Here is a 16,133-nt window from a genome sequence, read left to right on the forward strand (position 1 = left end):
AAAGGGCCTTTAAATGATACAGCAGCCAAAGTTCAGTGAGCAGGCCTTTAATACAACTTCAACATACAAAATACTGTACAGTAAAAAGACAGGACTAGAAAACTAGAGCTTCCAGTAAAAAAAAAAAAAAAGCTCAAGTTTCATTTTTAAATTGAAATACAGAATATAAAAGCACTAGGTATGAAGTTAGAGGAGGCTGCAGCTCCCTCGGGGACACCGCGCTCCGCAGGCACACGCAGCCCCAGTAAAACCACAATTACTGTGTTAGCCCAGCTGTTCATCCGTGCTGGCTCTGTCCTGGCCTCGTCCCTGCTGGAAGGGCCCTGGCTCGGTGCTGGACAGCAGTGGGACAGTGAGTGGTGGGCTCCGGCCTCCCTGAGGGCTGCTGGCCTGGCCTGGGCCTGTCCCAGGAGCCCCTGCCACAGCTCAGGGCCTGGGCAGGGCTCAGGCTCAGGGGCTGCATCCTGTGTGGAAGCAAAGGCTGAAAACCTGCCTGGGACTCCAGGGAGCAACACAGGGTGAAGCCCCTTGGCTCCAGAGAGCCTTCCTTACCTTTCACCTCAGCGTGGGCAGCGGCAGAGCCGTTCAGCTGCTGCCCCTCCTTGGGCACACCTGGGGCAGAGCAGAGACCAGAGTCAGGTGGAGAGCCAGCTGCCCATGTGCTGGTTTCACACAGGCTTTCCTGGCTGGGCTAACCCTCAGAACCCACTTCCCCCATTTTTATGAATTATTAGTGATACCTCTTGTTTAAATGCATTGGCTCAGGCTGAGCAGCATGAGGGTCAGGGATACTAAATGCCCCTTCACTAGAAAGGGAACAAACAGCTGCACATGAAAAGCAAAGTTTGCAGGCGTGGGAGGCAGCACAGCTGTCTAAACTGTTAAAACATACAATGTTTTCATAAAAGCAACCCGCAGATCCAGCTACATTTAGAGACACGTTTGCTTTTTTTAAAAAAAGGTTTCAGGAATCTTTACCTAGCATGGAGAACAGGGGCTACAACGCCTGTCTACTGTGCATGGTGCCAGCCAAGGGTCCCCCAGCCCAGCCCCTGGCCCTACCTGCTCGGCCCCGCATGGCAATCTCGCTCGTCAGCCGCTCAAAGTACTCGGGCAAGTCAGCGTAGTCGTCCCCGTAGGAAATCACTTTGATGCCTTTGTCCAGCATGTTCTCACGGAGCTTCTTGAACTCATCCACATCCCCCCTCCGCACCAGCATGAAGTGCTCCAGGTCTGACTTGTGCTTGACAGCCTCTAAAAACAGGGCCTGAAACGTGGTGTCATCAACTGTCCAACCACAGCCCAAGAAGAGGAAGGACTTATTTTCATACAGCTTCTGAATCTCTCGCTTTAAGAAAGGGAAAGATGTTCTTGGTCAAGGTGAGCTTCATCCTCCCAAGAGACAGCACCTGCCCTATCCCTGGGGAGGCTCTGCAGCAATGCCATCCTTCAGCAAGTGTGCGAGTGTGACTGTGTTCACAGGGGTCTTAGGGTGAGGCCAGAGATGAGGATCTGAGTTTATGTTTTAGAAAGTCTGATTTATTTTTTTATGATAAATATTATATTAAAAATATACTAAAAGAATAGAAGAAAGGATTTCATCAGAAGGCTGGCTAAGAATAGAAAAAGAAAGAATGATAACAAAGGCTTGTGTCTGGGACAGAAAGTCTGAGCTAGCTGACTGTGATTGGCCATTAATTAGAAACAACTAACATGGGCCAATCAAAGATCTACCTGTTGCATTCCACAGCAGCAGATAATCATTGTTTATATTTTGTTCTTGAGGCTTCTTAGCTTCTCAGGAGGAAAAACCCTAAGGAAAGGATTTTTCATAAAAGATGTCTGTGACATGGGAGGTGTTCCAGCACTGCAGCAGGCCAGGGAATTCGCCCTCTTCCTTCCCATATCTATTAATTCTCCCCCACCCTCTGAGCTCAGTGTAAGCCCAGCTGAGCCGTGCCCAGGCTGGCCCAGCGTGGCTCACCATGACCTCGGTGTTGCGCAGAACGTTCTGGTAGCCGGCCGGGTGCAGGACGATGCCGCTGGGGTTGGTGTAGACGCCGTGGATGTGCAGGACACTGAGCTTCCTCTTCTCCTGCGCCCACTCCAGCACCTGCACAGCACAAACCCGCAGCAGCGTCCGTGAGTGCATCAGCACTGCTAAATGTAACGTTTTGGGGAAGCATTCCTTCCTCATCTTCTCCATCAGCCTCCACACCATGGCCTGCAGCCACAGCTTGGGGTGCTTGTTTGGGTCAACACTTCAGCTGACTGTGAATGTGATGAGCAGACTGAATCAAAATGCCAGATTGACCAGAAAAAGGGGAAAAAACTACAAATCTTCTATCAGCATGTTTCTCAAGCCTACCAAGTTGTACTTTGTGGCCCCTACTGGCTCTGAGGGAGTCACCAGCTGAGCTGACCTCCATTTCAGACAGCTGCTTCTGAGGCTCTCGGTTTACTCCTGCAGACCTCAGCTCGTTTAAGCTTGCAATAATTAGAATGCTTACTTGTAACACTGTAAGTACTTCCAGCCATGTAGATTAAGAGGTCACGCAGGAAACGTGAAGCACAGAAATGAGAATGAAAAGAGAGCAAGGAGTGCACAGGACACAGACTTTGAGGGTGTTTAACAAGCAAACAGAAGGATGAGATGCTCCCCACCAGAAAAACCCGTGATTGAGAGATGAGGTGGGCAGGTGCAGAGCTCAGGGTTTCACAGCCTGACTGGGGCAGGAGGAGGGATTTTTGCATAAAGAGAGTAGCTCTGAGAGTGCAGCAGGAGAAGCCTTTCCAGCCATGGCAGGAAGAGGACATGGGGCAAGAGGGGAGCCTTGAAGGCTGCAGCCCTGAGCACCCATCACAAAAAGCACTGTGCAGCACCTTATAAAAATAAAAAGTTCATGGAGTTTCTCATATGGGCTAGAAACATCAACCCGAGCCTTATGTGGAAGCAAGGCCAAGCCAGAAGTTTCAAGGACAGAGATCAAAGGAATAGCAGGCTTAAGGACTCCTCCTGAGCACTGGATGGCAGCCAGCAAAGCAGCGTTCCAGAAAGGAGCGTTCCTCCTCACTCCTCTGCTTGCTGCCCTGGACAGAGCCTCTGCCTGGAGCTTGTCTGCCACCAGTTAAACCACTACAATCACAGCAATGCCCTCAAGCAGCATGAGACACATTCTGCACCACCACAGACCCTGACAAAAGAAATAATCATCCTTTACCTTCTTTTCATCAGTCAGGTCAAGAGACTCAAGGTGCTTCCCCTGGTGTGCTGCATACAGCTCCAGCAGGTTATCAAAGTTTGTGGTTAACACAAGGGCCCCATTCTCCATCAAGTGAAGCACAGACTGAAGCAGCTGCTTCCCAGAATCTTCCATTTTGGATTCCAGGTCATCAAACACCTCGTATAAACAGTCCTTGAAAAAGGTTGAGCGAACGTTGCTTGTGCGCTGAGAAGGGGAGAAGATTGAGATCAGAGCCAGCCCTGTAACACCTCACACCAAATGGCCCCATGAAAAACTGCCCACGTTTCCCAACACCCTGCAAAGCTCTGGGTCCTTGTAGGGCAAACACAGAGCCTTGGCTGCACCAGGGTGGGTGCTCTCCTTCAGTGTAGTTGTAGGATCACAGAATCCCAGACTGGTTTGGGTTGGGAAAGACCTTAAAGCCCACTCTGCCATCTCATCCCACTCTGTGCCATGGGCAGGGACACCTTTCACTATCCCAGGTTGCTCCAAAGCCCTCCAGCCTGGCCTGGAACACTCCCAGGGATAGGGCAGCCACAGATTCTCTGGGCAATCTCACTCCCTTCACAGGGAAGAATTTCTTCCCAACATCCCATCCATCCCTGCCCTCTGGCTGTGTGAAGCCATTCCCCCTTGTCCTGTCACTCCAGGCCCTTGCCCACGGTCTCTCTCCATCTTTCTTTTCAGCTCCCTTCAGGTATTGGAAGGCCACAGTTAGGTCACCACTGAAGCCTTCTTCTCCAGGTTTAACAATCCCACTGCTCTCAGCCTTTCCTCATAGGAAGGTGCTCCATCCCTTTAATCATCTTGGTCCAGGTGAAACACCCAAAACCCACATCCACAGCAGGGTTATGTCCACAGGCACCTGGCACAGTAAATGCACCCGTGGTTCCTTGTGCACAGAGGAATTGTTGGGATGGGGGCACCATTGCTGGAGAAGCAAATCTGGTTATTTCCAAAAGCCAAATCCTGCCCTCAGGGCAGGTACAAGCACACTGACCGGAGACAGCTTCTGGATAAGGTCGTGTGCAACATGGACCAGGTTCTTGTCTTCGTGAAGACACTTCTGGAACCTTTTGCTCTCCTCATCTTCCAGGAGATCAAAGTCAATAGCAGCATCCAGGAGGGCCTGAATCAGCCCCTTCCAGGACTTCAGTGCTGGGACCTGGGGAGCAACTGCAGCACTAATTCCTGTCCCAATCACCAACACAAGTTCCCGAGGCTTCTTGGTTTTGAGACTTGGCAGCAGCTTCCTGCAAAAGGAGAAAGGAGCACAGCTGGTACCACCATGAGGGCAAGGGTGTCTGGGGTGCTGGCACATGCAGACTGAGGGAGAGGGAGGTACCCTGTGCCTAAATTTTGGATCAAATATCCATTGGGGCTCTCTGATAAACAGAGCATGAGAGGAGCAGCTTGGTATCCTTAAAGGACAGCAGGCAGCTGCATGGATCAACAGCACAAATGCTCCCAATACAAGGTCCCTAATTACAACATTTTGGGAATCAAATCTGTTACCAGGATGGTTACTGGGGAAGTCAATGATGCCCTGGGGTGCTTCTGCAGCAAAGCTAATCCACTAAAAATCTGGAATAATGGAAGTCTATTAATAAAAGTTACATGGAGGGCTGGAGGGCATGGGAAAGGAGTGGTGAGCACGAGAGAATGAGACACACACACGCTCTGTGTCCCGAGATAAAACCTGTGTCAGATCCCATGCAGGTCAGAAATGTGACCTGCTTTAAACAAGGTGCAGAACAGGGGCCTTGAGACAACAGCTCCACTTATCCCAGCACAGACAAAAGCAAGGGAAGGCTTCCTCCAGCCCCAGTTTGCTGAGGAACCCCCTCAGCTGTACCAGCAATCCCTTCCCTATGATGCCTGAAATGGCAGCAAGATGCTCAAGGCCAATTTTTTAGAATACCCAGATGATACAGAGTCACATGAAAGGGCTGCAGGGCTGTGTTCTCCTTATTCCTCCTCCCCTCCTCCCTGTTTTCCTGGCTTTACACCTGCACAGAGCTTTTAAATGTGACCTTTATCATTTATTAAGCAGATGTGTTGCTCCTTGCCTTGCCTTGCCTGGTGTCCAGCTGCTTTCTGCAGCAGGGACCTGCTGCAGCTTCTCAGGATTGGAGCAGCAGCCTGGGAAAGCAACTTGTATGGAAGAAATGAGCTTTATCAGCAAACACGTGATATTTAGTGAGAAGGGGAGAGGAAACCAACACCACACAGATGGAGCTGTGCTTTGCTCAGCCCCTGCCTATGAAAACAGACTTGTTAACCCTTTCCTCGAGGAGAGTTCACTGTTACTGCTGATAAACAAGGTTTAATTTTAGGACTGCAAGCCTTTTGTGAGGAATAAATTAGTATTCAGGCTAATGAGCTAGTATAAAAAACTACTGGAAATACAGGGACTGAAATCCAAAATAATAGCAAATTACCAAAATAATAACAAATTACCAAAATAATAACAAATTACCAAGTCTTAACGTCCTGCATGCCTGCCCTGCTGATAAATGTACTTGTGTCTACCTTGATATCCTGAGCAAGGAAAAAATTATCTCCCAATGTCTCTTCTGCACATTCCAGGGTCACAGATCAACCTCAAGACCATACAGTACTGTCCTGCAGCCCTCCAGAACTTGCAAATAAATCAAATTAGTGGGAGACAACCCCCCAGCTGAATTAGCTGCTTGTTCACAACAACTTTTGAGCCTGCAGCAGCCATAGTCTCAGTCTCTGACAGACAGAATTTCCCACCAGTCAGATTCCACTCACAGAACTGTAAGATCACCTACTTCTAAGCACAGGGAGCCTCAGAGTGAATTATTTACATGTAGCTGAACCATACTAATTTGAGTAACTCTGTCCTCCTGGAAACCACCATCCAACTCAAGCAAAGAAGCGCAACCACCGTGTCTGACCTGACAGTGTGACTGGGCAGGACAGCAAAATACAGCTTTGAGAGTGACCCCATCCTCTGGCTGAGGGTTAAAACCCCAAAAGTACATTGTGGGTGTGAAGGTGTTTGTTCCACAAACAGCAGGAAAGCCCAGGGCCCGGCCAGCAGCCAGCACACAGCTCTTGGATCAGGAAACAAAACAGCCACGGTCGCCAGGGGTCACAAGCCTTAAAGAACAATGGCAGGCAAAGGAAAAGGCTCTTGTTAGAACAAATTCACTGGAGCATAAGGAAACTCACCTGGGCTTTTTTGCAGGTGGCATTCCATCTTCCAACAGTGTTTCCTTGCCCAGGCTCACCGTAGAAGCCATCCAGTTTCTGTAGCAGACAAATCACCAAAGGGAAGTCACTGCACATGGACACCACCACAACAACGAGGTTTTACAGATCCAGCTTTGCACATGTGGATAAATCTCAGGTTTGTTATCGTTCCAAGATCACCTCTGGGCTGAGAATTGCATGTTTTTGTCTCTGAACTTTGTCCCACAGTCTCATCCTCTTCCTTAACCTCTTTTACCATAAAATCCTTGGCTGTTTTTCCCAGGTGTGATTGCCTCAGCAAAACCCACTTTGCCAGACCCTTTGTTCCACCTCAGCAGCTCGTTTTCCTGAGAGCTGGATCTTGGAGCAGCACTCCCCCCTTCCCCACAAGGCCCGTCAGCAAACTTGCTGCTTGGGAAACAGTGGGAGGGAAGAGAAGACAAAGAGATTTTTGTTGGCTCCAAAAAGCCACGGAGAGCATTTCATTCCCTGGTGATGAGAGAAGGGTTTCCCAGCCCGCCATGAGCCTGCAAGCACTGGGAAATGACCTTAAAGCCCACGGGAAGGAAGTGCAGCTTGAGAACTCTTTCAACAGTCCGTCACATAAAACACAAAAGCTCTGCCAGCACGCACAGCTCTCCCACTCTGCTTCTCCCAAATAAGTCTATGAAAAGGGAATGAGAATGAACAGGACTGTTCACCCTCCTCTGCTTTCTCCTTGCCAATTGTAATGAAGAGCCCATCAAAAACTCTGTTAGACAAGGGCTTTCGGCCAGAGGAAATGCTGAGGAAGAGCTGCTGACCCAAAATCACAGAGTTTTTGCAGGTTTTGCCATCTCAGGGAGATGTGAGGGTTTGTTCTAGAGATGACATGCTGTGATTGCTCCCTGGCAGCCCAGCAGGTGACAATGGCAGGTCTCTCCAGGTAGGACCTGCAGGTGTGGGCATAGATCATGTGAGAAATCAGCCAGTATTCCAGGAAAGCACCACCTTTCCTTGCTGGATGATGAGAACAGGGCAAAGTGACACTGTCAGGAGCTCAGATACACTGTGTGTGTGCAGCCTTTGCCCTCTGACCCCTTCAGAAAACTTTATACAATGGCATTATGGATTGGTTTGGGCTGGACAGGACCTTGTGTCGTTCCACCCCCTGCCATGGCAGGGACTTTCCACCACCCCACCTTGCTCAATAATAAATCATTGTACCAACAGCAGAACACCTCAAAGAGCTGATTTTCACTTCAAGAGCTGGTTTTCACTACCTACATCCTGAAACATTACTGAACACATGCTGCTCATCACTCTAAATAATCACATTTTATCTTACTGGGCCCAGACTTTGGATAAGTGTCAAAGGCCCTCAGCAAGTGAGGAATCTCCTGGTTTTCTCCTCTCTGTGCATGCCAGGCAGGGCTCCTCCATCACACACTTGTGGACATTGTACCCTGTATTTTCCCAACCCACACTCAGCCCAGGAGCTCAGTGCTGCTCTGACAATGAACCTCTGAACCCCTGAACACCTGAATCCTGTCAGGTGAACTGTTTTGGGGGGTTACATCTCCAAAGGCCAAAGCAGTGACTCTCAGGAGGAGCTGCTGGACACAGAGCTGTCAGATTCACCTCAAATCCCTGCTGAGTGAATGCAGCCAAGCACAATCAGGATAAAGGGGGGAAAGCCCCTCTTTTTCCTTCCCAGGAGGGTCCCATCTCTCCTTTTGGATTAGCTGATTTTTCTGGAAGGACATGCTGGTTCCACAAAGCCAGCTGGATTTTATTTAGTGGTGCAAAGATGCTTTAGATAAGGCAGGCACTAACAATTGATAACAGGAGTGTTTCAGAGGGAAGTTTTGAGTTCCTGCTGGTGCCAGGTCTGCCTCAGCCCCTATGCTACAGCTGAAGGTAAATCCTTCCTTGCTTTCTAAATTGGATATAATTTAAGCTTATAATTATCTTTGCATTGTGAATCATCAGCTGAGGCTCGAATATCAAGGTTGTTTGTAAACTCCCACCTAGAGCTCCCCTGTTTGCTTCCACCTGCCTCAGCACTGCTCCCATCTCACTCACCCTGCACATTCCCATGCTATTAACAGCAGGAATGGAGCCATCAAATCAATTTTAAGTGCCTCTAAATGACATTTCAAAAGCAATTTTAAACTCAGGAAAAAACACCTTTTGGAATTATAATCACCTTGCAAGGTTTTCTGATATAATGACCTTCAACCTTCAAGTCTATTATTCAGTGCAGAGAGCCATAAAGGAACAAAAAACTCATTATAAATACAGCCCAGTTCCAAAAAAGTTATTACAGGTCTTAAAAAGAATTCATGGGGATTCAGCCAAGAAATACAAACCTCTGGTTTTTAGTCCTGGGGAGAAACTCTGCTTGCTAGAGGGATGGATGGTGCTGGCACAGCTGAGGTAGCCAAAATTAAATGGAATTACCTCAGAGCATGACACTGCCATGGGAACAAACCACAGGTTCCCCTGGGAACACAGGTGCCATGGAGGAGAGGGAGCCACAGCACTCAGAAGATAAGAAATGTCTCTCCAGCCTTCTTCAGACATTGGGGACTTTGCAGCTATTTAGACTACAGGGAGTGAAGACTGTAAACACAACACTCCATGGATTCCTGGCTCAGCTGCCCCGTTCCCCTGTCCCAGCCTGCTCCCCATCACTTTTATCAGGGTTAAAGGAGACTCCCTGTGTGGGTTTGCTGCGTTCTCTTTCTCCCTCCATACCACAGAAATCCCTCAATTTATCCTAAAGCCTTCCAGACTTCAGCTTTAAACTGTGCCCAAGTCACCAAAACTGGAGAAACCCAACCCCAGCAACTCCCTGTGTGACACAGACACATCACGTTGGAAATGTGAAGGTGTATCCCAGGTAAAAGCAAACACCTGAACACCACGTGTGTCAGACAAAGGCTGAAGTTCACACAGGGTGTGTATTTACAAAAATCTCTCTGCAGCTCTGCAGAACACAACCACACCACACAGCCAACAGCAGAGCCCAACCTGCAGAACTGAAAAGGGGAATTAATGGAACATTTTCTCCCTCACATCAAGGAGAAGTTGCTGCTGTACCCAACAGAGAACTAAAGCTGCACCTGGATGTTTAAAATTGATGCCAAGTGATCCAGCACCAGGCTGGAAGATGGGCTCCTCCAGAAGAGCCCCCACAAATTCCCAAAAGAGACAAGTACAAACCCAGTGCTCGTCCATCATTTTCAGCTTCTCTGAGTGCTGAGAACTGCCACCAGCAAAGATGTCATTCCCAGCTTCTCTTTCAATTCAGCACTTTAGGGTGTTGGGACAAGACAGTGTAAAAGCCACTTTGTTTCAGCTGAAAGTTGAGCTGTCCCTGGCCAATTCCCAAGCCTACCCCTCCACGTGGGAGCTGCCCTGGAGCTGGATCAAAACCATCCTAGAAAAACACAGGCTCCAGAGACAATGGGACTGAGGACAAGCCCCGCTCCTGTCCAAGCCACAAACACACAGGATTCAGCCTCCTTGGACGGGAGTCAAAACACACCAGAGGATTTTATTCAACGCTGTGATTCTCCACGTGCTTCCCCATGGCTCCATGAGCAAGGAGAGGCAGTGACACAGCAAAGCCTGGCGGAGCTCTGCATCCCACAGAGCCCCGCTGCCTTTCCAGAACTGACTCTGCCGAGGGACGCGGGGAGGGGGGGTCACGCCTTCGGCTCTGCTCGAGCCCTTACCTGTGCTCTCCGTTGTGCCCTCCTCGCTAAAGCTGCGGGAAAAGCAACAACACGGGCATTCAGCGGGCGGAGAGGACGCCGAGGCTCCTTTCCCACGGGGACACATCAATAAGAACGAGCGTTTATAGAAGGCGACGGCGGGGCCGAGCCTCGGCCGGGCCGCCCGCGGCTGCCGGAGGTTTCCCGGTCCCCCGGCGCTCCCCCGGCCCCGCCGGTCCCTGCGCTCCCCTCAGGCCGCGCCGTCCCCTCAGCCCGGCGGCCATGGGACCCCCCCCCCGCTATGGCGGCCGCCGTCGCTATGGCAACAGCTCCCCCCGCGCTGTCTCCATGGCAACCGCGCCCTGCCCGCCCCCCGCCGCTGCCGCGCGCCCCGCACGCACCTGGCGCCGCGCGCGCGGCCCCATTGAGGAGACACCGCCCCGCCCCGCGCCCGGCCACGCCCCGCCCCTTGGCACGACCTGGCCACGCCCCCTTCCAGCCCCGCCCTGACACTGGCTGGCAGCGGAAGGGGCGGGGCCAGGCGTGGGAACGCGGAGATGCTCTCGCGGCGCTTTGCGCGGCTATAAAAGGCGCGGGCGCATGCGCGGCGCAGTGCTGGGCCGGGGGCGGCGCCGAGCGGGTCTGTCCGTCCGTCCGTCTGTCTGTCTGTTTGTCCGGGCCGGGGCCGCGCTGGGTCGGGCCTGGCGGTGCCCCCCTCCCTTCAGGGACTTCTCCTCCGCCAGCTGCCGTTGTCTGGGTTCCTGTATGTGCCACCGCGTCTCCAGCCCTATGAGGTACACGCGGTGCCTGGGCCTGGACGGCCGCTGTGATCCCTTCAGGAATATGTGTGGCGGAATTTGGGTGTACTTAGAGCTTTCCAGGAGAGAAACTATTCTGTTTTCTGGGTAGCTGCGCACTGTTCTGTACTGGCACCGTAAATGAAACGTTCATGGTGGTTTTAGTGACAAAATTAGGTTATTTTCTCCTCAGAACTACCTTTATTTGACCCTGCCTTGCAGCACCTTGTCTTTGCTGTTTGTTAATTCCACAGGCACTCCTGTAAGCCACAGGTTCTGAAACACCTGCTGTAGGGATTTCAGCGTGCTGCTGCTGCTGATCAAGGCACGCTGTGAATAGAGCTGTGCCTGCTTAATTACACCTTTAATAATGATTCTGTTATTGCTGAGGTGGGGTGGAGGTTGATCCAGGTGGTGCTGCCTTGTGGGGTTTAGGGTTTGTGGGTTCACTCAGGTTCCCTCTCTGGGTTTCCAGGTGGCGTGACTCACACAGGCAGGTGACTTGCCCTCCTCTGGGTCCTGTCCTCGGGTGAGGAGTTGATTTTTGGGGTGGTGGCAGCAGTGCTGGGGCAGGGACTGATGGGAAATGGGTCCCAGTGGGATGAGAGGTGTTGGTGGCGGCCTGTGGGTCCCTGTGGGGCTCAGTGCCACTCGGCCTTGGGCTTTTTGGGATTTGGCCAAAGGGGCCAGCTGGTGTCCCCTGCTTGGTGGAGAGAAAGGCAGCCAAGACAGTGGCAGGGGGTGGGGAGCAGCCCAGCGTCTCTCAGGGAGTTCATTGCATTTTGGGCACACACTGCCCAGGTTCCTCTGCTCTCAGCACCGTGTCTGAGGGTGGGCTGGGGGCCCTGCAGGAGATCCTGCCTGCTCCTGCACCCCAGGGCTCAGAGATGGCCTGGCCTGGGAAATCCTTGGGGATGGGGAGGTGTTTATGGCAAGGGGGCAAAACCATCAGGGAGCCCCCCCATTTCACAAGGTTTTGTGCTGCTGTGCCCTGGTCTGTTGTTTTGCTGGTGGGTGAGTAGACATGGAAGCACCTGTGGAAGCCACAGCCAGGTGGTGGCATGGAGGAGCATTGTGTCCAACAGGAGCTCTTCAAAGACCTGTGGGACACAGTGGTGGTGTGGGCATGGGGTCCCCAAAAGCCTGACAGGTGCTGGTGGGGGTTGGGGGATCTCCTAACCTTCAGCCCTTTGTCCCAGGAGACTCCAAGGGAAGGAGGAGAGCAGTGTGCTGAGCAGGGAGGTGAATTCAGTCCTGGGGCACAGCTGGCTCATGGTGGCATTGATGAAGGGGAGTCTTGACTAGCCCTGCATGGAGTGTTGAGGTTAAATGGGGTGGAAGGATATTTTGGGGGGTCAGAGGACATGGAACTTTTCCCTGAGGGAAATACTTCCCTTCAGGCATGGAGGTGTAGGGGTTGTCCCAGTCAGCTTGCAAGCAGATGGGGGACACTGGGGTGTGTTTTGGGGGCAGGGGCAGCAGTCCTGAAATTGGGGTGATGGGCACAGACTGCCCTCTCCATGAACACAGTGAGTTAGGGGAGCATGGCCATCTGCTTGGAGCAACCTGGACTGCTGGAAGGGACTTGGAACAAGATGATCTTTAAGGTCCCTTCCAACCCAAACTCTTCTGGGGTTCTATGATTCTCCCTGCTGGGGTAGAGCTGAGGACCTTCCTGGGTGGGTCCTGGCCCAGCCCCTGCAGTTTGGGGACCCCACAGTTGGAGCTGTGGTACTGTGCACAGTGGGGTGTGATGGGCACCACTCTGCTTCAGGGTTAACAGTGAGGGAGAGGCTGACCCAGCTTTGTGCTCTGGTCCACCCTGGGCTCACTCTGGAGATGCTCCTGTGTGAGTGCCAGGGCCAGCTTTTGTGGGGATCCTTGCTGTTATCCAGGGTGAGGACTCGGATGGGAGAGGGAGGGACACATTCACCAGTGGGGCTGGACCCCCAGGGCTCCTTCTCCTGGTGTCCCATGGGTGTGGGACAGTGCCCACATCAGAGGCCCAGGCATTGTCCCCTAGGCAGGGAAGAGATGGGGAAATATCCTGTGCCAGGAACAGCCTGTCAGGGAGCTGGATGGGTATGTGAGCCTTGGAGACTCCCTCAGATTCTTGGGAGATGGAACCAGGACTCACCTGGAGCTCATCTCTCACAGGGCGTTGAGGAGGAACCACCTGTGAGAGATGAGCTGCAGGTGAGTCCTGGTTCCATCTCCCAAGGAGGAGGGGTTTGGAGGGGTTGAGGATGATGAGGAGATGAAGGCAGTGTCAGTGGTTGGCCACCAGCAGCAGCAGCACGAGGGGAACGAGACCTGGGGAAGGAGAAATACAGGGGGGATTTGGGGGTGAAAAAATGACTTGTTAGGTAAATTTAACTTGTAAAATAAGTGTGAGTGGCAAAGATGGACCTGTCTGTATTCAGTCAGGAAACCAGGGAGGAGAACAGAGCAGGGTGCTGCTGAGGGCTGGGCACTCTGACACCCATCAGTGACGGCATGTGGCGGATGTGGGAGGGAGGCCCCTGCCAGGGCTTGGCTTCCCCTCCCTGCAGTGCCAGCCCATTTACCCTCCTGTGCTTTCACATGACCCAGCAGAGGCTGGAGCTGCTGCCAGCTGGGGGCACCTGGGGGTTCAGGGAGCTGCTGCACTCTGTCCCTGGGGAGGCAGGTGGGTGCCCCTGCCCTCATTTCCACCCCAGGGTGGCTTCACTGGGATCCACTCCCGCATGTGGCAGCTGCAAGGATGGATCAGCCCCACCATTCACTGCAGACCCCATCAGACTGCAGAGTGAGCATCCTACCTGTCCTTTCCCACCCAGGTAATCCCAGCAGATCTTTCTCTGCCAAACCCAGGGGCTGATGCATCCCCTTCCCTGCTCCGGTGCCGGGCTCCTGCATTCCAGGTAAGATCCCTCCAACTTCCCCCCTGCTCACTGTCCGTGCTCATTGTTCCTCACACTTGAGCTGTTCTGTTGGTTGTCCCTGAGTGGTGACTCTTGGGCACTGTGGTTTCCGTGGGTGTGCTGGGGTTTTGTGGGCATTTCCTGCAGCCCTGTGCTGTTTTTGGAGCAGGGGAAAGGCTTCAGCATGACGTGGGGTGTTTCATTTCGGAAGGGATGATGCCAGCAGTGGAAAACAGCAGCTGTTTGCCACATTGTCCTTCCTGGGTGTCTGTAGGGAGTGTCTGGGCTCCCTAAACCGTGCTGAGGATGCTGTGAGCTGGCAGGGAACAGACAGGAGTGCCAGGGCAGGCAGCACCAAGGATGCACAGCTCTGGGCATCACCCACACTGCCTTTGGTTTGCCAGCACCCAGTGATCCCTGGTGATCCCAGCTGATTTCCCTTTCTCCTCTCCACAGGATCCTTTCCCCACTGATGGGAATGAGGGTTTCTCCTCCCCATTCTCTCTTGGCCTCGCTTGCTGCAGGTGTGTATCTCCAGTGGAGAGAGCCAGTAACAGGTAAATGTTCCTTCCCAGCACATTTTGGGGAGGCAGATGTGCTGGGGGTGATTTTGGGGCTGTAAGAGCACCCTAGAGCTGCAGATCCCTGGAACAGACTGGGCTGAGACCTGCAATGAAGCAGTTCTTGCTCTCAGTTTTTTATTCCTCTTTTCTGCTCTCAGGAGGGGTGTCCTGCTGGCAGTCAGTGGCTGAGCAGTGTGCTGCCCACTATGGCTGGTGAGTGTGGGAACAAACCCGCCTCTGTCCCCTCCCTCACAGCATCCCTTCCCCAGCAGAACACCAGGGTGCCCATGGGCTGCTCCTCACGATGCCACAGCATTCAGGTGGTGGTGGCAGCTCAGTTTCAGGGACCAGGATGGTTTTGGGGTCAAGGTGAGATCCTACCCACCCCTTTCCATCTGGGGGCATCCTGCAGATTGAATGATGCTGTGCTTGGGAAGTCCAGGGGCTGCTGAGCCCCCAGAACTGACTGTGACCTCTCTGCAGGTTGGTTTAGGAGGCTCCTGCACAAACCCAAGTCCAGCTCAGTGGAAAGCCTCAAGTCCACCCACTCTGCTTCATCCTCACCTTCCTCCTCCTCCTCATCCTCTGCCAAGAGCTCCAGCTCCTCTCCTGGCACGAGCCTGGCCACCAGCTCCATCTCGCTGTCTCCCGTGTCAGCAGTGGACATCAGCGCCTCGCACAGCCCCCGGTGGGACAAGAGCTACGACGTGTGCATCTGCCACAGCGAGGGGGACATGGAGCTGGTGTCAGAGCTGGTGTCCTACCTGGAGGGGCAGCCCGAGAGCTTCCGCTGCTTCCTGCAGCTGCGCGACGCGGCGCCGGGCGGCGCGGTGGTGACGGAGCTCTGTGACGCTGTGCAGAACAGCCACTGCTGGGTCATGCTCATCACCCCCGGCTTCCTGCAGGACCCCTGGTGCAGGTACCAGATGCACCAGGCCTTGGCTGAGGCTCCCATGGCCAACGGACGCACCATCCCAGTGCTGAAGGACGTGGATCGCAAGGACTATCCCAGGGAGCTGCGGAGCATCTACTACATCTACATGGCCCTGAAGGAGAAGAGCTTCAGGCAGATCAGAGACACTGTCATGCGCTGTGAGTATCCTCTGGATGCTGGTGAAACGTCAGCTCATTGCGGTGAGGACCGTGGGAATGGACCAGATTCCATACATTTATGTAAAGTTGATTTTTAGAGTACTTGTTTGTTAATGGAGCTCATCTGCTGTCCCTGCAGACCTCCAGGAACTGTGCCAGAGCTCCACAAAAAGCATGGAGTAGTGCTGGAAGCAGGCAGATGCATTCCCATGGGCATCATGGAGCTGCCACTGTTGGATCTGGGCGTTGGCACGTCCCGTTGGACCTTGAGGTCAAACCTGAGCTGCTCAGACCGGACCTGGGACCAAAGATGGAGAGTTCTCCGCATCCATGAGGGACAGCAGACTGGAGCCCACCACGTCCTGGTGACCAAAATCCCCTCGGTGGGGAGAGGGACATCCATCACACAAACACTAAGCTCTGGTGTTGGTGCTTCTCAGGGTCATGAGAACTCTTTACTGCACTGGCATTCTCTGTCCTGAGGGCTCCGGGACGCCTACTAAGCTGACAAGATATGTGGGCAGGACAAGATATGAGGCAGGCAGTGACGCTGCACGGAATCGTTGCGTCTACGAAAATGCAGAAGTTTTACATTTTGATGGTGTTGGGT

General features: G+C 52.9%; 2 protein-coding genes across 16 annotated transcripts; one reads left to right on the top strand and one right to left on the bottom strand.

Moving 5' to 3' along the window:
* Positions 1-31: 31 nt before the first annotated feature.
* Positions 32-10,641, bottom strand: FAM118B (family with sequence similarity 118 member B). 12 transcript variants are annotated; one of them, XM_064732185.1, is made up of 9 exons: positions 10,570-10,641; positions 10,190-10,221; positions 6,447-6,524; positions 4,246-4,498; positions 3,222-3,449; positions 1,985-2,113; positions 1,063-1,348; positions 553-612; positions 32-481 (listed from the first exon to the last, which is right to left on the bottom strand). In XM_064732185.1, the coding sequence occupies exons 3-9, from the start codon at positions 6,515-6,517 to the stop codon at positions 147-149; spliced, it is 1,362 nt and encodes a 453-aa protein (XP_064588255.1). In that variant the 5' UTR covers positions 6,518-6,524; positions 10,190-10,221; positions 10,570-10,641; the 3' UTR covers positions 32-146. The 12 variants fall into 12 exon arrangements, with proteins under 12 accessions (XP_064588255.1, XP_064588266.1, XP_064588263.1 ...); XM_064732196.1 differs by having other exon boundaries at positions 32-464; positions 1,063-1,267; positions 10,570-10,639; XM_064732193.1 differs by having other exon boundaries at positions 32-464; positions 10,570-10,637.
* Positions 10,642-10,753: 112 nt separating this feature from the next.
* TIRAP (TIR domain containing adaptor protein) lies at positions 10,754-16,122 on the top strand. Of its 4 annotated transcripts, none has more exons than XM_064732201.1 (6): positions 10,754-10,962; positions 13,785-13,868; positions 14,325-14,392; positions 14,590-14,644; positions 14,915-15,523; positions 15,663-16,122. In XM_064732201.1, exons 4-6 carry the CDS (start codon positions 14,638-14,640, stop codon positions 15,704-15,706), a joined length of 660 nt encoding a protein of 219 aa, XP_064588271.1. In that variant the 5' UTR covers positions 10,754-10,962; positions 13,785-13,868; positions 14,325-14,392; positions 14,590-14,637; the 3' UTR covers positions 15,707-16,122. The 4 variants fall into 4 exon arrangements, with proteins under 4 accessions (XP_064588271.1, XP_064588270.1, XP_064588268.1 ...); XM_064732200.1 differs by having other exon boundaries at positions 10,778-10,962; positions 14,325-14,425; XM_064732198.1 differs by having other exon boundaries at positions 10,780-10,962; positions 14,325-14,425; positions 14,915-15,565.
* Positions 16,123-16,133: the final 11 nt, after the last annotated feature.

This window comes from Zonotrichia leucophrys, chromosome 24 (genome assembly GCF_028769735.1).
Source record: "Zonotrichia leucophrys gambelii isolate GWCS_2022_RI chromosome 24, RI_Zleu_2.0, whole genome shotgun sequence".
Taxonomy (NCBI): domain Eukaryota; kingdom Metazoa; phylum Chordata; class Aves; order Passeriformes; family Passerellidae; genus Zonotrichia; species Zonotrichia leucophrys.